Source organism: Puma concolor, chromosome C2 (genome assembly GCF_028749965.1).
Source record: "Puma concolor isolate L17-30 chromosome C2, mPumCon1.1.hap2, whole genome shotgun sequence".
Classification (NCBI taxonomy): domain Eukaryota; kingdom Metazoa; phylum Chordata; class Mammalia; order Carnivora; family Felidae; genus Puma; species Puma concolor.
Genome location: NC_141675.1, coordinates 121455135 through 121477689, shown reverse-complemented (window position 1 = coordinate 121477689; position 22555 = coordinate 121455135). Strand labels below are relative to the sequence as shown.

The 22555-nt window shown below is 35.3% G+C and overlaps 1 protein-coding gene across 3 annotated transcripts in view; it reads left to right on the top strand.

Moving 5' to 3' along the window:
* The window catches only part of CADM2 (cell adhesion molecule 2), a 1074502-nt gene that overhangs the window by 887585 nt on the left and 164362 nt on the right, over positions 1-22555 (top strand). For all 3 annotated transcript variants that reach the window (XM_086675698.1, XM_086675699.1, XM_086675697.1), the window contains one exon: positions 1964-2101. In XM_086675698.1, coding sequence (XP_086531824.1) covers positions 1964-2101 — 138 coding nt within the window. The remainder of the gene's footprint in view (positions 1-1963; positions 2102-22555) is intronic.

Genomic DNA, 22555 nt, shown 5'->3' with positions numbered 1-22555 from the left:
TGCTGCAGTTCGTTGAAACACACCTGCGTACTGTTAGAGGAGTTTAAGGATTGATTTTTTTGGGGGTGGGGGGAGGGGGGGTCCTAGCTTGCCTGCTTTTTTTTATAGATAAAGGCATAACATTGCATATAAAAGAACTAATGCATGCTGTTCTCTTAGGTAGGAATATTAAAGTTAATCCAGCTAGTGAATTGGTTTTGTACCTGCGATGTGAAATATGTTTCTTTGCAAGTCCCACTGGGACTATTTTATAAAAATCTTCATCAGCTTGCCACTACAGACAAAATATATCCACTAAAATGGAATATTTCAATATAATAACTGCCTAAGGTTAACGTATTGTTCTGTAGAGAGCCACCTTGAGACCCCAACAATAGACAATGGGTTGATTTCAGCTTATTAAATGATGGTATGGCATAGATTAAAAGAAAGCATATGAATGTGAACAGAAAATAATCCAACTAATTGGAGGATGTTGACCTGTCACTTATCATTGTTGTTCTTGTTATTGTTTTAATATGCATTTCTCTTATTGGTGATTTCCAACATTCTTACATTTTATTCTTTTCAAATTGAATTAAAGAGTACAATAAAGATATTTCAGTCTGCGTTTATTACTGAATGATTTTAAAAAGAAATGTTAATAAACTTCTATGGCAACAAGAGAATATTATTACCCAAGAAATATGACATTTTCTATTATTTAAATCATCCATGTACTATCTCTGCATATTAGTTATCTGCTTAGCCATTGGATGACTTGGACTAGAAAAGGTAGTAGTGGTTAGCATTAAAGATAATTTACATCATGCCTCACAAAACCACTATTGCATTTCTAACACAAATGACTTCAAAACCCTCTGTGTAAGAATCAGAAAAGTATTGTTGCAGTTATTGATAAATCTCTTATTCTAAAATGCATTTTTGAACAAAGTACATAGAGGATAATAATATCTTTTTAAGCCTTAAGAATTATGAAATCAGGAATGCAAGGTGCTCTTTTATTTAAATCACAATATGCTAAGGAATAAAGAAATGTGCTTTTGTGGATTTTTTCTCCCATTGCAAACAATTTACCTTCTTAAGTCCTTATACTGATAAGTCTTAAGACATACTGCATGGCTGTTTTTGAGATTTACAAAGAGTATTTTTTGCAGGTAAAACTTTAAAAGCTACTTCGAACTAAATGCATTTTAAATGCTTTCTGGATAACACACACACACACACACACACACACACACACACACACACACACGCATATATTAGTTCCCCACCTCACCCCCATCTGGGATTTCATCTTCCACAGTTTAAGTTACACATGAATAACCTCAGTCTGGAAGCAGGTGATCCTCCTTCTGACTTCTTGTTGGGCCAATAGTAGCCTCACGTTACAGCACAATGCTTACAACATTCACCTCACTTCCTCTTATCACATAGGCATTTTAACTTCTCACATCCACACAAGAAGGGTAAGTATAGTACAATATTTTACAAGAGAGACTACATTCACATAACTTCTGTTTTGGCATACTGTTATAATAGTTCCATTTCATTATTTATCATTGCTAATCTTTTACTATGCCTAATTTATAAATTAAAATTTATTATAGGTATATATGGATAGGAGAAAAAAATAGCTTATATAGTCTTCAGTACTATCCACAGTTTCAGCTCCGCTGAGGGTCTTGCAATGTCTCTCCCTCAAATAACCAGGGTGGCGGGAGGGGGGGCAGGGAACTACTGAATATACATATGTATATGTGTTTGTGTAGAAATACACAATTGTATATCTCTCTATATATTATAGAGATATTTTAAGCAGTTTATTTTATTATATAACACTTTGTTATTTTCTATTGAAGTTATTGTTAATTAACAACCCATTCTAGCTTTGTGAAAGTAATAGTCATAAGAATGAATCAGCTCTGGAGACTGATGTTCCCTCCATTTACTTAAATTTCAGGTGTTCCTGAGAAGCCTCAAATTAGTGGATTTTCATCACCGGTTATGGAGGGAGATTTGATGCAGCTGACTTGTAAAACATCTGGTAGCAAACCTGCAGCTGATATAAGATGGTTCAAAAATGACAAAGAGATTAAAGGTAAATAACAGGAAAAGTTCCCCAAGTCACAATTTATGTGCTGAAACTAGTATGAAGTGTTAGATGCGGGACATTTTACATTTTCTTTTTCAAACCATAGTCACTCTCTGATTAAGTGTAATTTAAACCAGATTTATGCATTTCTTAAATTAGGTAACTCTGGAAGGTATATCAATACAATCTCTGTGTGCCCCATTTTCCTCTTATGTACAACAAGTCTAACAATAATATATACATCATGGAAAAGTTGGAGAAATTAAGGAGTTATGTATGAAAACCACGAAGATTCATTCGTGGCAATAGTGAGCACTAAGTACATGTTAGATGCTATTATTTCCAAACTCCTCTATAGTATTTAGATTACAGACAGAAATTCCTTGAATTATGTCTTCAATTTGTTGATTTTTGGAATTACAAAGTTCTGAGGATAAACTTGGCTAAACATCAATAACTGATTACTAGTAGTTCCTACAGGGGGTAAAAACTATACTTGTCTCAGAAAAAATGCACAGTCATTTAAATATTAAGTAGAGCTCTGCTCTTCATACAACTAAATTTACACACACAAACACACACACACAACCTTTAGATGGGAAATAAATTTATAGGGGAGATGCCTCGTGAGGTTAGTAGTGGTGTTTGTTTGTTTGTTGTTTGTTTTTCCCCGTGACAATACAGGTATCTTGGACCTGATGTCACATGCAAATTAAAATCCAAGAATTATTTATGATGATTGTTAAAAATGTTTCCTATGTGCATAGTAATAACTTATGTATTGTTCTAAAGGTAACCCACTAGGAGATTGGTTTATGCAAACCACTCCAATTATTTTAATTTGTAATTCAAATATCTTAGATTAACAATAATTCTTACTAATGGGCATGCTGGCCCAGCAGATATGATAATACAGTATAATATTATATTGTATAGGGTTCTACATTATATAGAGATAATTATTATATATTATAAGGTATTATATAATATAGGATTGTCTCTATTACTAAGAAATTAAAAGGTTTATGATCTATTTAGTTATCTTCTTTTCTATTTTAATTACTCTTTGTGTATATTTTTCTCCAAACAAGGACTTACTTGTAATTTATCACTAATCACTACTTTTGTTTCAGAACTTCTATTAAATACATTTTCTCAAACAAATTTTGCAAAAATACAAGCCCACAAGACACAAGTTAGACATGTTGCTATGCTAAGTTAAACTTTCAGGTTAGTATAAAGCCTGATCATATATTCTGCCAGCACTCAGGAACACCCATTCTAATTCTGCCTTTAGGATATGTTTGTTATGTCCTAGACTTGGTTAGATCTTTGCTAAATGGACCATCTACACTGCTTTTAGAGTTACCATACTATGACAAAGATTTCATCCAGCCACTTTTCTCTTTAAGCCCTTCTGATCAAAAGCCATAATCTGTACAATAAATTTTAAATCTGACTTCCTCGGCCTAGGAGAAAGCTCCAGTCAGTTCTTGAGGACTCTCCTTCGATTGCTATATTACCTACATTAATTCTGACATAGTTTGTTGGTTCTTCTCAATTTCTTAGCATTTTGTTTATTTTGAGGGTTTGTCTCATATTCTCATGGAAGTCAGAGACTAACATACGAGTACTTCATTAATGTTGATTGACTGTTTTTAACATTATAGCTGACGGGAATTCTATATTGTACTCAAATTTTAGAAAATGCTTTATTTTTTGACAAGTATGGCTTATGCTCTGAGTGCCAAACAGATTTGATTACATCTTAGATAAGGGGGAGACTTTTGTTTAAATGTAAAAACATGAAAAGTTTGATCTTATAAACATCATACTTGAAAATCATCGGGTCAAAAAAAAAAGAAAAGAAAGGAAACAAAATCATCTGAGTCAAGACTAGAAAAAGAAATCAAGACAAAAACCATATACAGAATATGGTTCTGTGCTACATTCAGAAGTAGTGAGGCCTCCTTTATTTCTGTATTCTCCGATACGTGGCCATCATAGAGCACTTACTATGCCTAAACTTGCATTCATCTCTATCACTTTTTATTTTTTATAATTCTTTTCTTTGCATGTTGATACAGGTTGTCTTCACAATTATATGGTAGACTTGCTGAGTGCATTAAACTATTTTTATAGGTGTATGTGCAAATATGCGGTATGCAGTACTCTGCACTGAATGCATTCATTTCTCTTGTTGTCCTCTAGATATGCTCAGTGAACGTTCACTCTAAAATCCCTCAGTAAACACTCCTCACTGAAAGGACCATTCCATCCTTATCTTGCACTCCTGTCTTTTCAGAGATCAAAATCTGACTTCGTATTACCACTTAACAGTTTTTACTATAATATCACTTGACACTTTTTAAAGACAATCCCTGGTGAAAGCAATAGGAAAAGATAAGCTAATCAAATCAAATCAAATTAAATTGAATAAGAAATTGTTAAAATGCTTCCTGATTACTAAGAATTCTATAATGCATGAGTTAAGAACCAAATCAAGAAAATAAGAACTTTGACCTGGACATATTTAAGATATCTTTAGGGATGATTAACAAGTTGTGGAGAATGTTTTCCTCTACAGAGGAATGTGTAACTGATGTAAATCCTAGTTATTACAGTCAATAGAGAAGATTATTTTCTTATGTTTAACTAAACATTGGCCAGTTCAGCATACTGACATTGTGTTAAGTTTCAGACTCTATAAAATGGATATGACTTCTGAGTTCAGACTCTATATAATGGATATGACTTCTGAGAAAAATGAGTCATTTTTCTGGTTTTTTTTTTCTTTTTCCTCCATCATAATCTAACATATGAATATAATTTCCAAGTTTCTGTATAAAAGTTGTTTGATTATGGAGCACTGGTTCTCAAACTTTAGCTGGTATCATCACCTATAGGGCCTATTCAATCTCAGATTATATGGCCCTGCCCCCAGATTTTCTGATGAAGTAGGACTCTATTGGAACCTGAGAATATATTAGCACTGGGTTACTTACATGTGTGAGTGATGTTGATGCTCCTGTTTGGAACTGAGTTGGTATAGAGAACATAAACTTAAGAACTTATATAAAAGTCTTGCCTCTGTCTCTGAACTTCAGTTTTCTCACATACTAGTGAGGATTATAATGTTTTCCTAAACGTCCTATTGCAAGGATTTTTTTGAGCCAATATGTGTAAAGTGTTTTCACAGTATGAGGAATCACTGAAACCATTTTAGATGTTATTATTATTACTATTATTATTATTATCTTCAGCAAACCATGATTAATGAGTTGTAGCAATCCCTGAATTTGTCCTAGAAATATAAACAAGTAAAACAAGATAATTCCTTTAAGGTATTCACATTTAGATGCTGGACATATAAATCTAAGATTTAACAGGTACAGTAATAGATACATGAACTGGCTCTAGATTTTGCACCAAAAAAGAAGCAGAGATCAGCCCCACTTTGTGGGAGAGGTAAAGACTTAACAATTCATTGATGAATAACAGGCACTCAGTAAATAGCTGTTAAATGAATAAGTAGATCTTAAACAATGAATCAAATTCATCATAGGGGATGTGGGTGAAGGTAGGTGGTAGAGAATTCCAAGCAAAGAAACCATGTACTTCTGTGGAAAGAAAGCACTGTTTGAAGTAACCATGAAACTTTCTGTGTGATACAGATATGAGAGGTAAACAGGAAGTTCAGTCTTGGAAAATCTTTTATTCCATATTAAAGAGTTTGGAATTTATTCTGTAGGCAATGATTGAGACTTTTTTTTTTTTTTTTGCATAAGCTTTACAGAGTAGAATGAAACATAATTTTCATCTAACCTTCTCCCACCATGAGTCTAACTCAGAAATCCCTTTGGTGCCTCTGGATAGCTCTGTACTCAAAACCACAGGTGGTTTCATTGCAGCTTTTAATCTTCTGTGCAGCAAGGAAGTGAATATTTGCCATTTACTGTGGGAAAAAGATGAGCATTGCCTTTTTAAATGTACAAGCTCCTTGAGAAGTTATATTTTATAAACTTTATAACTTTTATAAAGTTTATTAAGTTTTATTTCATGTATAAGCTTATTAGTTTGTAGCTTGAGCAGTTACTATCATAGGATCTTAAGATTTTCATTTCCAGGGGCGCCTGGGTGGCGCAGTCGGTTAAGCGTCCGACTTCAGCCAGGTCACGATCTCACGGTCCGTGAGTTCCAGCCCCGCGTCAGGCTCTGGGCTGATGGCTCAGAGCCTGGAGCCTGTTTCTGTTTGTGTCTCCCTCTCTCTCTGCCCCTCCCCCATTCATGCTCTGTCTCTCACTGTCCCAAAAAATAAATAAACGTTGAAAAAAAAAAAAAAGATTTTCGTTTCCAGCAAACTAACTTTTGCATTAGTGTGTGAGGCAGAATTCCATGACAAGGCTCATTGACCCACATCCTTGTATAATCTCTTCCCCTTGAGTGTCGAAGGCACTTGTGAATATAGTATTTGTGGTATCACTTCTGTGATCAGGTTACCTTATATGGCAAAAGAGATTTTTGCAGATACAATTATGTGTCCCTTTTGAGCTCATCAAAGGGAGATTGTCAAGGGAAAGCCTGACATAATGAGCTGAGGTTTTTATAAAAGAATGAAGTGTCAGAGGGAAATTCTCCTCCTGGCCTGGAAAAAGTAAACCACTTTCTTGTGAACTATCTTTGGGGGTCATGTGGCAAAGGACTGTGGGTGATCACTAGTTGCTTAAAGCAGTTTCTGAGTGACAGCTAATGAAAAATGGGGACCTCAGACATACAGCCTCAAGGAAATAAACTTACCAATAATGAGTGAGCTTGAAGAAAACCCTAAAACTCAGATGGGAATCACAGTCCCAGCCAACACTTTGAATTCAGCTGGTGACACTGAGAAGAGGGCCAGGCCTTCTCTGGACTCCTAACCCACAGACATTGTGAGATAATAAATATGTTTTGGTTAAGCCATTAAGCTTAGGGTAATTTGTTTTGCAGCAATAACAGAAAACTGAGATCTAGAGAAACAGAATAATTTGTCTGGCAAAGATTGGACTTGAGTGTTCTAAGACCTAGCACTTGAGTTTGGGGAGAAATCTGAGGCCTGGAAGAGTATTTAAGAGATGTCTCAAGCATGAGTTAATAAGGCACTAACCTCATGGATAAAATGGAATTTTAAAAAAGCGGGAACATAAATTTGAAAGATAAGTCAAATTGCAGATGAACTTGATGAATGACTCTGACAGATGAAGCAACAACAAAAGTCAAGACAATATAATTTGGGTGTTTGAGTGACTTGAGTAATGAGCATATGGAAATAAGAAAGGCATTAGGTGGGGTGCTGGGTGACCCAGTCAGTTAAGCATCCAATTTCAGCTCAGGTCATGATCTCATGGTTTGTGAGTTCAAACCCTGCCTCAGGCTCCATGCTGACAGTGCAGAGTCTGCTTGGGATTCTGTCTGTCTTCTCCTCTCTCTGCCCTTTCTGCACTGTCTCTCAAAATAAATAAGTAAACTTAAAAAAAAAAAAAAAAGAAAGGCATTAGAAAAAATTAGTTCATAAATATGTGATAATATTTAAAATATTGAAGTTGAAATTATTACATCGAATCTAAAAGTTAAGCTTAGTAGCCTTTTGTAGTTAGGTGACTTATGTCTAGGAAAGGGACCATAAAAAGGTTTATCATCTCACAATGAGGGACATTTGTGGTTCTAGCCTTTTTTAAAAATATTTTTTTAATGTTTATTTATTTGCAAGACAGAGAGAGACAAAGCACAAGCAGGGGAGGGGCAGAGAGAGAGGGAGGCACAGAATCTGAAACAGGCTCCAGGCTCTGAGCTGTCAGCACACAGCCCTACCTATGCAGGGCACAAATCCACGAACCACGAGATCATGACCTGAGCCGAAGTCAGACGCTTAACTGTCTGAGCTACCCAGGCGCCCCAGTTCTAGCCTTTTTAAATAATCATCACTCTTCATATGTGCAGCACTTCCCCCCACGGCCCCCACCATGAGAATTATGCACTGAAGGATGTGCATATCCAGCAAAGCCTGACTTTGTGGTGAGTCACTGAAGCTTGTCAGTGCCTAATAGTATTGCCTGCATTCTACAAGTGTTATTTATTTATTATACATTGTGTGTTTCAAATGTTTGACCATCAAGCTTAAGTTAGCTTTAGCTGTGTTTCTCCATGCAAACAGGTTTTTTGACATTCAATGTAATGTCAATCAAAAATAATGCAAAAGCTCATTGCAAACATAGTGTAATTTTACTGTAAGACTACTTAGTAAATAACTTTTCAGCATTTGGAAGCATGAGAGTGAATTTCTGAACTCTGTGTTTCTCGAAAAGTAGCCTTTATATTATTTGGATTAGAATCAGCTGAGGTTCTAGTTTAAAAAAAAATGCCAATCCCTTAAAAAAAATGCTGATTCCTGGTCTTAATGCAGACTTTTAAAATTAGAATTCCTCAATGTCAGACCTAGAAATCCTAATATTTATTAAGTACCTCTGGTGATCCTTAGCTATTTTTTGAGAATGCATAGGATTAGAGACTACTAAGGCAAGTATTAATAAATATTCAAGGAAAAAAGGAAGGGGATTCCAGTCTACTAAATTTAGAAAGAAACTCTTAATATTCCATGTACAGTCTAAGTCTGTTCTTACAAGGAAATTCTCTAAAACTAAGTCCAAATATACTTTAGCATGTTAACATTTCTGAGAATTAGTGCAAAAATTCTTTTAGCCAACATCTTAGCAGTATTCTTTGACCACGTTTGTTTTTGTTTCTTGTTTTTTTTGTTGTTGTTTTGCATTGAATTCTATGAAATCTACTTTTAAAAATGGTAGATTATATACTTAATTTAAATATTCTGTTTGGTGGTGTAAAACTAGATTTGGCCTAAAGCTTCATTTAATATCAATTTTATAAAACTTTAATTTGAATGAGAGTAATATTAACATGTAACACAGGGATTGTGAATTTTCTGAAGCTAAACCTAAAAGAAAATAAAAAGGAAAGATTTGTGTCCCCTGAGTTTAAAGTCCCTGCATCATGTATGATAAGGATTAACTGAAAGTATTAACATTTAAACTTGTAAACCATAAATCAGGGTTTTTTCATGTTCTTGTGTTTATACTTACCACTTTGGAAATGTCCTTGCCACTTAAATCTGGATCATGCTGGACATGTATTAAACGATGAAAGAAAATAGCGTTAACAATACCCGTATGTGGGGTGTGTATGTCTGTGTGAGAAAAAAACATGCAAAATTTGGAGGTTTCTGAATGCTGTTAAGATATTACCTTGAGATGCTGCACGCTACACTATGAGATACATTAGGGGCGCATGGGTGGCTCAGTTGGTTGGGTGTCTGACTTCAGCTCAAGTCATGATCTCAAGGTTTGTGGGTTCAAGTATGTCAGGTATGTTTGTGGGTTCCGCTGGCTGTGTGGAACTTTCCTGGGATTCTCTGTCTCCCTCTCTCTCTGCCCCTAACCCACCTGTGCTCTCTCCCCTTCCCTCTCAAAAATAAATAAACATTAACAAAAAATTTATTTAAAAAGAGACATCTTATGGAAAGAGATAAAACAATTGTTTCATATAAGTGTGAATGGTTGATGAAAGCAAATAATCACCAAAAAAACCATTGAGAAACTTTCCTTTTTAATATTTTTATTTTTTAAAAATAGCTTTATTGAGATATAATAGAAAGCAATATACACATATCTGAAGTGGACAGTTTGATATATTTTCACATGTGTATATAGCAATGAATCCTTACAATCAAGTTGATGAACATATTCATCATCTGTTAAAGTTTTTTCATACTCTTTAGTAATCCTTTCCTCTCCCACTCCTCATTTCATGCTCAAATCACAGCCACTGTTCTGATTTATGTCATTATAGATTAGTTTACATTTTCTCGAATTTTTAGACTCATTTAATATTCTTTTCCCTCTGATTTTTCTTAGCATAAATATTTTGAGATTCATCCATGTTGTTACATATATATTGCTGATAAGTATTCTATTGTGTGGATCTATACCTTAATTTGTTTATTTATCTAGAGATAGACATTTGGGTTGTTTATAGTTTGGGGCTATTGTATTAAAGCAGTCATGAACATTTGTGTGTAAGTCTTTCTGTGTACATATGCTTTCATTTTTCTTGGGTAAATCACTAGGAGCAGAATGAGTGAGTCATATGGCAGACATATGTTCAGTTTTAAGAAGACATTTCCAAACTGTTTTCTAAAGTGGCTGTACTACTTTATGAAGTCCAACTTTTCCATTTTATCATTATTTATTTGTTACTTTTATGAATCATGCTTTGGTGGTTGCTATATGTATTTTTTTTTCCTAACACCAAGATCACAAAGAATTACTTTCATAAATTTCATATGTGTACGTTTTGAATGTATTTTGAGTTATTTTGTGTTTTCAATGCCCTTACCTTTTATTTCTCTGAGCTGTATTATTTCTAGGTCAGTTTCGATAGATTGATTGATCTCATTATAGATAGCATTTTTCCGCTTCTTTGAATGCAGTTTTTGATAGGGTTGCAGACATTGTGATTTTTACCTTTTGGTGCAGAATATTCTCAAACTTGTATAAATCTTATTAAGCTTCCTTCTGGTTAAGTTACTTAGAAAGAGTTTAATCCTTTCAGAGTTTCTAAAATGTTCTTAGGGAAGGGCAGAGCGGCATTTATTCTAGGAATTATTGTTTTCTTGTTACCAAGGAAGGTAAAATCCTTCTGAGTGCCCAGTGTACCAGTTACAAGATTTTTCAGTCAGATTGGTTAAAACAGGCATATTCCCAGCCCTGTGTGAGTATCATGTACTATTTCATCTAATCCTTTTAGATGGATTTTACCCCAGCCTCAGTTTCCTCCCATAGATACACTGTTCAGTACCTACTTTGCTGAATACTGGATAAGAGATCTCTGGGGTTCTCTCTCTGTGCAACTCTCTTTTTTTTTTCATACTTTTCCCTGAAAACTTTAAATAATAGTTTTACTTAATGGAAGTACATTTTAATTTTTTTCTGTTTGTTTATTTTAAGCTGATATAATGAATTTAAGGGGATATACATGAATAAGAGTGAAATGTGCCCATACTTACTTTGACATAATATTTTACATCTTTTGAAGTGACACTCACTCTGATGATCAGGGTCCTGAGGGAGTGGCTGTAGACTGTTTTTTACGACTTGCCTCTCTGGCTTGAAATGTCTACTCTATGAGTGAACTGGGGTGAAAGCCATGAAGGTCTTTGAATTCTTGGCCCATGAGTCTGGATTGGGTAGAGGAACAGATCCCCAACCTCTCAGCCACACTCAGATGGAATTGGGCCTCTTCAATGAAGAGCAGAAGTGAGAGGAATATGGGAGTGAGGCCACCTGGCTCCACAGGGAAAATACTGAAGTCTTTGAAAGGGAGCTGGTAAGAAAGAGGAGTCCCCTCTTCTTGGAGACATTCGCCAGGAGGCAAGCTTCCCTTGTGCTGAGTTAGAGGTGGAGTGAAGTAGGGAGCAGGTCATGTCCTAAATACCACAGATCATATCTATTCTCACTAATATTTAATAGATTTCCTTGAATAATTGTTTCTTGATTTGCTGTATACTATTAGCACAATTTTTATATTTTAGCACAATTAGCACATAAATGTGTGTGCATTTAAATAATTTTCACCAGTTCTGGTTGTTTTGCTGGAGAGGGAGTCTCTAGAGTCCCTTATGCTGGCTATTCTGGAATTCACCCTCTGGCTTCATTTTTATACTCATGTGTTTTTACAATGTTGACCCATAAAGTATTCTACTATATGATCTTTCAAGTATCTTCCATTATTTATTCTTATAAATTGTTTCATCTCTCATTTCTTGCTATTTTTTCAGAAGAAAACTATATTTCTCTTCTTGATCAGTTTATATTTAAAATGTATTTTTTGCCTCTGTATGACATGAAACAATTTCATAATTTCAATTTTCCTGATAATTATAAGTAATTTGTAATTATGTTCTTTTCTTTATGAGTTTTATATGAAATGATCATGTATGAATTTTAAAAAAAAGATTTAACAGTTTGATATATTTTTAAATCAGTTATTTTTATTTTTATTTTTTGTAGAGATAGAGTACAAATTGGTGAGGGGGCAGAGGGAGGGAGGGAGGGAGAGAGAGAGAGAGAGAGAGAGAGAGAGAGAGAGAGAGAATCTTAATCAGGCTCCACACTTAGTGCAAAGCCCAATATGGGGCTGGATCCCATGACCTTGGGATCATGAGCTAAGCTGAAATCAAGATTAGACACTCAACTGACTGAACCACCCAGGCACGCCTAAATCAGTTATTTTTAATTAGCCTTTTTAAAAATGATATTGCCAATCTTCTCTCTCCCTTTTTATCTACAGCTAAATGTATCTGGACTCCCACCTTTGGGAAGTTCTGATACAGGGAACTCTGATATAGTTGGGCTGCACTAAGGATTGCTATGCCTCAGGAAAATAGTTAAGGGAAGAACCAAAGGGCAAGTACAGGGTAAATATAAATCTGAGTAAAAGAAAAGAAGTAACAATCAATAGTAGTCAATAAGAGTGGAAAAAGATAATAAAACAATAGAACTGCATCAGATAAAGATTATTTATTTGCATGTAGTGTGTCTGATTCCCAATTGTTGATGATTTATCTCCAGCTTTTGTGCTTGTCCAAAATGGAAACTGTCTAGTTATTCAGCGGTTAGACCAATGACATCTTCAGTTTTGCAGGAGATTGATGATAAGAGGATTAGAGAGAGAGAGAGAGGCAAATCATAAGAGACTTTTTTAACTATAGAGAGGATTAATGGAGGGGAGGTGGGCAGGGGATGGGCTAACTGGGTGATGGGTATTAAGGAGGGCACTTGTGATAAGCACTGTTGTGTTATAAGTAAGTGAGGAGTCACTAAATTATACTCCTGAAACCAATATTACACTATATCTTAACTAGAATTTAAATAAAACCTTTAATTTTTTTTTAAAAAAAGAAAAGAAATCCACTACACAAAAAAATGGTAACAAATTAACAACTGCCCACAAGTTGTACATGTTGACATGATCTGAATCTACTAGACTAAAGAAAGGAATGATTTACCTGATTGAATATGGCCATTATTCTAATTAATTAAGAACAGACTTATTAGCATCTATGATGTTCCAGACCCTGTCGAGATACTGGATATGAGAACCATGAAGAAGTATAAAAATTAAGAATATTTGGAGACAAAATATAGTAAAGAGAGAGAAGAAGGGGGAGGAATAATGGAAAAAAACAAAAAGTAGTAAAAAAAAAAAAAAAGCAAGGCAAAAATGTAAATTCTAAATTATCCCTTATTTTATGAATACATGAATTATATTGAACCTGGTGAAGCCTAGAAGGTAATTGAAATTTAAAAATGATATGTTGCTCATAGGGCACCTGAGTAGCTCAGTCGGTTAAGTGTCCAACTTCAGCTCAGTTCATGATCTCACAGTTTGTGAGTTTGAGCCCCGCGTCGGGATCTGTGCTGACAGCTCAGAGCCTGGAGCCTGCTTTGGATTCTGTGTCTCCCTCTCTCTTTGTGTCTGTGTCTCCCCTCCCCAGCTGCATCTCCCCTCTCCAGCTTACACTCTGTCTCTCTTTCTCTCTCAAAAAATAAATGAACATTAAAAAAATGTTTAAAAATTTAAAAGTGATATGTTGCTCAGAAAACAATATAACCTGTTAAAAACTGATCAACAAAACTTTCGTAGTATATGATATAGAGAAACATTATAACATTCAGAAAGCTAATTTCTCAACATAGATGTTTTACTGATGCAAATGATGCTTTTTCACAACACGTAGATGAGGGGCAGGTTGATATTTCTTACATGTGCTGAATGCTACAAGAGTCCATAAAATAAATTGTTTGATGACTAGAAAATTGCATCACCATAGGTGTCTCAAAGGAATTACACTTACCTGCTGCTTATAATATTTACTCAAATGGATAGATACTTTTATTTTCTTATAGGGTTTACTCTAATGGATAGGATTTAAATTTTTTCTGCCATCTTTTATCATCTTTTTGGGCCTACAATAAAACACCTTTTAAAGTAGAAAATAGAAGAAATCTTTCAGTCTTTAGCAGAAGAAAGGACATTATAATCTGTACAAATATAGTGAATACCCTGAGGCATAAGACTTAGAGTCAGGTAATTTTTTTTTCCATTCAAATGGTGTGATCTTTTTGATTCAGCCTAAACGCACACACACACACACATACACACACACACACACACACACGCACACGCACACACACACACACACACAACCAGTGCACAAAATATAAAATCTTTTCAAAGAAAGTGCTACAAGTGAAAGTTGAATGGTACTGAGGTTCACTCCAGCTACTCTCAAGTGAAAAGAAGTTATCATAAGTTTTTTTCTGGCCATGGCCAAGTGAAAGAAACATGAGGAAACCTGGTTATAGCCATAAAGGTTATTCCCTGGACATAAAGAGTTTACTCACTAACTGGCTTCATAGTGACTTAGCTCCTTTCTGTCTACAGTTGCTACCAGCTATCCGCTTCTTCCTCTATTTTGCATAGATTACCCTACCTCATGAATTATGGTCTCCTATTAGACTGACTAAATCATGGCTTTTCCAGAACTAGGAAATGTAGGAACTGTGGGATATAAGTGTGTGTGCATGCTCAAGCATGTGTTTTTAACTTCAATTATTTTTTAATTCTTTAAGGTTTTAAATCACGTTAAGATAAATGATAGAGAAGGGATGCCTGGGTGGCTCAGTCAGTTAAGGGTCCAACTCTTGATATTAGCTCAGTTCATGAGATTGAGCCACACATTGGCTCTGTGGTGAGCATGGAGGCTGCTTGGGATTCTCTCTCTCTCTCTCTCTCTCTCTCTCTCTCTCTCTCTGCCCTTTCTCTGCACTTTCTCATGTGCTCTATCTCTCAAAATGAATAAATAGACATTTTTTTAAAAAAGGATATATGATAGAGAATCTAGAACACACTACTTTAATCACATTGTTCAATCACATTGTTTCTGCTTGGGGATAAAGCCTCATGCCTGCCACCCTGGAGATTAGTCACCCTGGGCAGGGGGTCCTCAGGTTTAGTCATACCTGGCTCAAGTCATGTGCTACAGAACATGGCAATTTATAGGCAAGGAATGTCTGCAAAAGCAATTACATAGGAGAAGAATTTACTATTAAAAGGCAAACCTGGTTATGGCAAACCCTGTGAATTCACATTCATTAAGTATAGGTGCTATAGAGGATTACAAATTTATTTTCACATTTCAATATAATTTTTAGATTTTATGACTGTAATTTCATTGTATATAAAATATTAAGGAGCCCCTAATAAAACATTGTGGTCTGGGATTAGATTTGCACAAGACTGCTATTTCTTCCCTTACCATCCTCTTTTTGAGTTTTGTATTTATGAATAATAGGCAGAGGGTAAACTAAGCTCAAATTGCACAAGAAAATTTCACAAACTCTGCAGGATATATCTCATAGCTCATGAACATGCTGTGTAAGTCAGAAAGAGGAACACCTTGTTGAAACTGGCAAATACTATATTTAGCTCATGATATTAGTATTGCAGAAATAATGAGCAGTATTCATATTGCTTCTGATTATTCAAAGAAAGTGATAATAAATAAAAGAAGATTTTCTTGAAGACAATAATCTCTATTTTGCTTCTCACAACAAGTATTAACTAATTTCCTAAGTAACCATTTTCCCCAAAAATAGTCTGTTTCCCATATTCTTTTCTTTTTTTAATCTTTTTTTTAATTTAATTTTTTATTTTTTAAAATTTACATACAAATTAGTTAGCACATAGTGAAACAATGATTTCAGGAGTAGATTCCATAATGCCCCTTACCCATTTAGCCCATCCCTGTTCCCACAACCCCTCCAGCAACCCTCAGTTTGTTCTCCATATTTATGAGTCTCTTCTGTTTTGTCCCCCTCCCTGTTTTTATATTATTTGTTTTCCTTCCTTTGTATTCATCTTTTTGTCTCTTAAAGTCCTCATGAGTGAAGTCATATGATTTTTGTCTTTCTCTGACTAATTTCACTTAGCATAATACCCTCCATTTCCATCCACATAATTGCAAATGGCAAGATTTCATTATTTTTATTGCCGAGTAATATTCCATTGTATATATATACCACATCTGCTTTATCCATTCATCCATAGATGGACATTTGGGCTCTTTCCATACTTTGGCTATTGTTGATAGTGCTGCTATAAACATGGGGGTACATGTGTCCCTTTGAAACAGCACACCTATAATCCTTGGATAAATGCCTAGTAGTGCAATTGCTGGGTCATAGGGTAGTTCTATTTTTAGGTTTTTGAGGAACCTCCATACTGTTTTCCAGAGTGGCTGCACCAGCTTGCACTGCCACCAACAATGCAAAAGAGATCCTCTTGCTCCGCATCCTCGCCAACATCTGTTGTTGCCTGAGTTGTTAATGTTAGCCATTCTGACAGGTGTGAGGTGCTATCTCATCGTGGTTTTGATTTGTATTTCCCTGATGATGAGTGAAGTTGAGCATTTTTTCATGTGTCAGTTGGCCATCTGAATGTCTTCTTTGGAGAAGTGTCTATTCATGTCTTTTGCCCACTTCTTCACTGGATTATTTGTTTTTTGGGTATTGAGTTTGATAAGTTCCTTATAGATTTTGGATAATAACACTTTATCTGATATGCCATTTGCAAATATGTTCTCCCATTCTGTCCATTGCCTTTTAGTTTTGCTGATTGTTTCCTTCACTGTGCAGAAGCTTTTTATTTTGATGAGGTCCCAGTAGTTCATTTTTGCTTTTGTTTCCCTTGCTTCCAGAGACGTGTTGAGTAAGAAGTTGCTGCGGCCAGGGTCAAAGAGGTTTTGCCTGCTTTCTCCTCAAGGATTTTGATGGCTTCCTGTCTTCCATTGAGGTCTTTCATCCATTTGGAGTTTATTTTTGTGTATGGTGTAAGAAAGTGGTCCAGGTTCATTCTTCTGCATGTCGCTGTTCCAGTTTTCACAGCACCACTTGCTGAAAAGACTGTCTTTATTCCATTTTCTAGTCTTTCCTGCTTTGTCAAAGCTTAGTTGGTATACTTTGGGGGTCCATTTCTGGGTTATCTATTCTGTTGCATTGATCTGAGTGTCTGTTCTTGTGCCAGTACCATACTGTCATGATGATTACAGCTTTGTAGTATAGCTTGAAGTCTGGGATTGTGATGCCTCCTGCTTTGGTTTTCTTTTTCAAGATTGCTTTGGCTATTCGGGGTCTTTTCTGGTTCCATATAAATTTTAGGATTATTTGTTCTAGCTCTGTGAAGAATGCTGGTGTGATTTTGATAGGGATTGCATTGAATATGTAGATTGCTTTGGGTAGTATATACATTTTAACAATATTTGTTCTTCCTATCCAGGAGCATGGAATCTTTTTCCATTTCTTTGTGTCTTCTTCAATTCTTTCATAAGCTTTCTATAGTTTTCAGTGTATAGATTTTTCACTTCTTTGGTTAGATTAATTCCTAGGTATTTTATGGTTTTTGGTGCAACTGTAAATGGGATCGATTCCTTGATTTCTCTTTCTGTCGCTTCATTGTTGGTGTATAGGAATGCAACCGATTTTCTGTGCATTGATTTTATATCCTGCAATTTTGCTGAATTCATGAATCAGTTCTAGCAGTTTTTTGGTGGAATCTTTTGGGTTTTCCATATAGAGTATCAGGTCATCTGCGAAGAGTGAAAGTTTGACCTCCTCCTGGCCCATTTGGATGTCTTTTATTTCTTTGTGTTGTCTGATTGCTGAGGCTAAGACTTCCAATACTATGTTGAAAAACAGTGGTGAGAGTGGACATCCCCATCTTGTTCCTGACCTTAGAGGGACAGCTCTCACTTTTTCCCCATTGAGGATGATATTAGCATTGGGTCATTCATATATGGCTTTTATGATCTCAAGGTATGATCCTTCTATCCCTACTTTCTTGAAGTTTTTATCAAGAAAGTATGCTGTATTTTGTCAAATGCTTTCTCTGCATCTATTGAGAGGATCATATGGTTCTTGTCCTTTCTTTTATTGATGTGATGAATCACGTTAATTGTTTTGTGGATATTGAACCAGCCCTGCATCCAGGTATAAATCCCACTTGGTCGTGGTGAATAATTTTTTTAATGTATTGTTGGATTCGGTTGGCTAATACTTGTTGAGGATTTTTGCATCCATGTTCATCAGGGAAATTGGTCTATAGTTCTCCTTTTTAGTGGGATCTCTGTCTGGTTTTGGAATCAAGGTAATGTTGGCTTCATAGAAAGAGTTTGGAAGATTTCCTTCCAAAATTCTATTTTTTGGAACAGTTTCAAGAGAATAGGTGGTAACTCTTCCTTAAATGTTGGGTAGAATTCTCCTGGAAAGCCATCTGGCCCTGGACTCTTGTTTTTTGGCAGATTTTTTATTACTAATTTGATTTCCTTACTGGTTATGGGTCTATTCAAATGTTATATTTCTTCCTGTTTCAGTTTTGGTAGTGTATATGTTTCTAGGAATTTGTCCATTTCTTCCAGATTACCCATTTTATTGGCATATAGTTGCTCATAATATTCTCTTATTATTGTTTTTATTTCTGTTGTATTGGTTGTGATCTCTCCTCTTTCATTCTTGATTTTATTTATTTGGGTCTTTTCCTTTTTCTTCTTGATCAAACTGGCTAGTGGTTTATCAATTTTGTTAATTCTTTCAAAGAACCAACTTCTGGTTTCATTGATCTGTTCTACTGTTTTTTGGGGTTTTTTTTTTGTTTTTTTGTTTTTGTTTTTTGGTTTCAATAGCATTAGTTTGTCCTCTAATCTTTATTATTTCCTGTCTTCTGCTGGTTTTGGGTTTTATTTGCTGTTCTTTCTCCAGCTCCTTATGGTGTAGGGTTAGGTGGTGTATCTGAGATCTTTCTTCCTTCTTTAGGAAGGCCTGGATTGCTATATAATTTCCTTTTATGACCACCTTTGCTGTGTCCCAGAGGTTTTGGGTTGTGGTGTTATCATTTTCATTGACTTCCATATACTTTTTAATTTCCTCTTTAGCTTCTTGGTTAGCCCATTCATTCTTTAGTGGATGTTCTTCAGTCTCTGATTATTTGTTACCTTTCCAAATTTTTTTCTTGTGGTTGATTTCAAGTTTCATAGCTTTGTGGTCTGAAAATATGGACGGTATGATCTCAATCTTATTGTACTTACTTAGGGCTGCTTTGTGTCCCAGTATATGGTCTATTCTGGAGAACCTTCCATGTGCACTGGAGAAGAATATATATTCTGCTGCATTAGGATGATATGTTCTGAATATATCTGTTAAGTCCATCTGGTCCAGTGTGTCATTGATAGCCATTGTTTCCTTATTGAGTTTTTGATTAGATGATCTGTCCATTGCTGTGAGTGGGGTGTTGAAGTCTCCTACTATTATGGTATTACTGTTGATGAGTTTCTTGATGTTCATGATTAATTGATTTATATATTTGAGTGCTTTCACATTTGGCACATAAATGTTTACAATTGTTAGTTCTTGATCTATAGACCCCTTGATTATGATACAATGCCCTTCTGCATCTCTTGATACAGTCTTTATTTTAAAGTCTAGATTGTCTCATATAAGTATGGCTACTTCAGCTTTCTGTTATTGACCATTAGCGTGATAGATGGTTCTCCATCCCCTTACTTTCAATCTGAAGGTGTCTTTAGGTCTGAAGTGCATCTCTTGTAAACAGCATATAGATGAATCTTGTTTTCTGATCCGTTCTGTTACCCTATGTCTTTTGATTGGAGCATTGAGTCCATTGACGTTTAGAGTGAGTACTGAAAAATATGAATTTATTAGAATTATGATGCTTGTAGAGTTGGAGATTCTGGTGGTGTTCTCTGGTCCTTTCTAATCTTTTGTTGCTTTTTGTATTTATTTATTTATATATATTTTTTCATCTTTTCTCCCCTCAGAGAGTCCCCCTTAAAATTTCTTGCAGGGCTGGTTAGGTGGTCACAAACTCCTTTAATTTTTGTTTGTCTGGGAAACTTTTAATCTCTTCTTCTATTTTGAATGACAGCCTTGCTGGATAAAGAATTCTTGGCTGCATATTTTTTTCTGATTCAGCACACTGAATATATCCTGCCACTCCTTTCTGGCCTGCCAACTTTCTGTGGATAGATCTTCTGCAAACCTGATCTGTCTTCCCTTGTATGTTAGGAACTTTTTTTCCCTTGCTGCTTTCATGATTCTCTCCTTGCCTGAGTATTTGGTGAATTTGACTATGATATGCCTTGTTGATGGTCGGTTTTTGTTGAATCTAATGGGGTTCCTCTGTGCTTCCTAGATTTTGATGTCTGTGGCTTTCCCCAGGTTAAGAAAGTTTTCTGCTATGATTTGCTCACATAACCCTTCTACCCCTATTTCTCTCTCTTCCTCTTCTGGGATGATTCCCTAGGAGTCTGATGTTCCTTTTTAATGAGTCACTGATTTCTCTAATTCTTAAATTGTGCTCTTTTGCCTTAATCTCCCTCTTTTTTTACTGCTTAGTTTGTATATAAGTTTGTCCTCTATATCGCTGATTCTCTGTTCTGCCTCACCCATCCTTGCTGCCACTGCATCCATCCATGATTGCAGCTCAGTTATAGCATTTTTAATCTCATTCTGGCTATATTTTACTTCTTTCATCTCTGCACAAAGGGATTCTAACCTATTTTTGACTCCAGCTAGTATTCTTATTATCATGATTCTAAATTCTGGTTCACATATCTTGCTTGTATCTGTTTTGGTTAAATCCCCGGCAGTTGTTTCCTTGTGCTCTTTCTTTTGGGGTGAATTCCTTCGTTTTGTCATTTTGAAGGGAGAAAAGGAATTAATGAGGTAGAAAAATTGAAATTAAAAAAATTAAAATAAAAAATATTAAAATTAAAGAAATATTAAAATTAAAAATTAAAAACACACACGCACACAAAAAATCAAATAGATGATGCTAGATCCTAGGTGTGTTTTGGTCTGGGTGTTGAAAGTGGTTTGACAGATTGGGAAAAAAAGGGGGTGAGAAAAAAAAAGGAAATCGTTTGAGAATTTGAAAAAATTAATACACTGAAGTAGACTAAAATGAGATGATGGGGTAAAATAGAATTTCAAAAAATATACACAAAAGTAAAGAATATAGTAGAAAAAAATAAAGAAAAATATTTTTAATAAAAATTAAAAATAAATATGAATTTTTTCATTTTCTGTATTGAAGAAAAAAGAAAAGAAATGAAAAAGAAAAAAGATTTAAAGAAAAAAATAATAAATCATTTGAAAATTTGAAAAAGTGAATACACTTAGTTGACAAAAATAAAATGATGGAAGTAGAATAGAATTTGAAAAAGTTTACATAAAAGCAAAAAATATAGTAATGGAAATTGAATAAGAATATTTTTAATAGAAATTGAAAGTAAAAATGAAGTTTTTCTCTTTCTGCATTCAAGAAAAAGAAAAGAAATGAAAATGAGAAAAAAAAAGTAAATTGAAAATTTGAAAGGTAGACTAAATAAAATGATGGAAGTAAAGTAGAATTTGAAAAAATTTACACAAAAGTAAAAAATTTAGTAATAAAAATTAAAGATATTTCTAATAAAAATTGAAAATAAAAATGAATTCTTTCTCTTCTGTATCCAAGAAAAAGAAAAGAATTGTAAAAGAGAAAAAGAAAAGAAAAAAAATAAAGAAAATTGAATAGATGAACCTGCTAACAGATTGAAGTAGGACTGAAATTGCTTCCTTTTCCCCTAGAAGTCAGTCTATGTAGTGCTTTGTAGTTCATAAACTAAGCCGGCGGTGAGACTTGTGTTCTTCGAGAGTGAGGTTGGCCCAGTTGGGCGGGGCTCAGTGTAACAGCTCCATTCGCCACTAGATGGCGCTGCTGTCCTACTGGGGTGGATTGTTGTGGTGCTCATAGGTGCATATGCGCATGCACTGGAGTGGTGAAAATGGCGCCACCCATCTACCCAGTCTGTTCTCCCAGATCAGCAATCACGCACCCATCCTCTATCTTCAGCTCTCGTCCACTCCCCACGGTTTTTCACTCTCCATTACCAGACCCCAGGCGGTACCTCTCTCCCAAGTTTTGACTCAGATGCAGCTGTTTTCCCTGCCCCCTTACTTCCGAAGGACCGTGTCTTTGACCCGTTCCACCGTTCTGTGGGAGGGTCTCACCAAGCAATGGATGAATGAACAATGGCTGAATATCGGCTGCACCCAGGAACACCCGCTGGACCCTGTTGTTGCCAGTGCCCTGAGACTGTGGCCAGGTGCCAGCCGTCCCAGAAAATGTTTGTGAGACAGTGTAGCAGCAGCGTTTCAGGGATTATGGAAAATCACAACACACATCTGGCGCCAGTCTTCACCCTTAACGACCTTGCCCCAGCACCAGCAAATATGG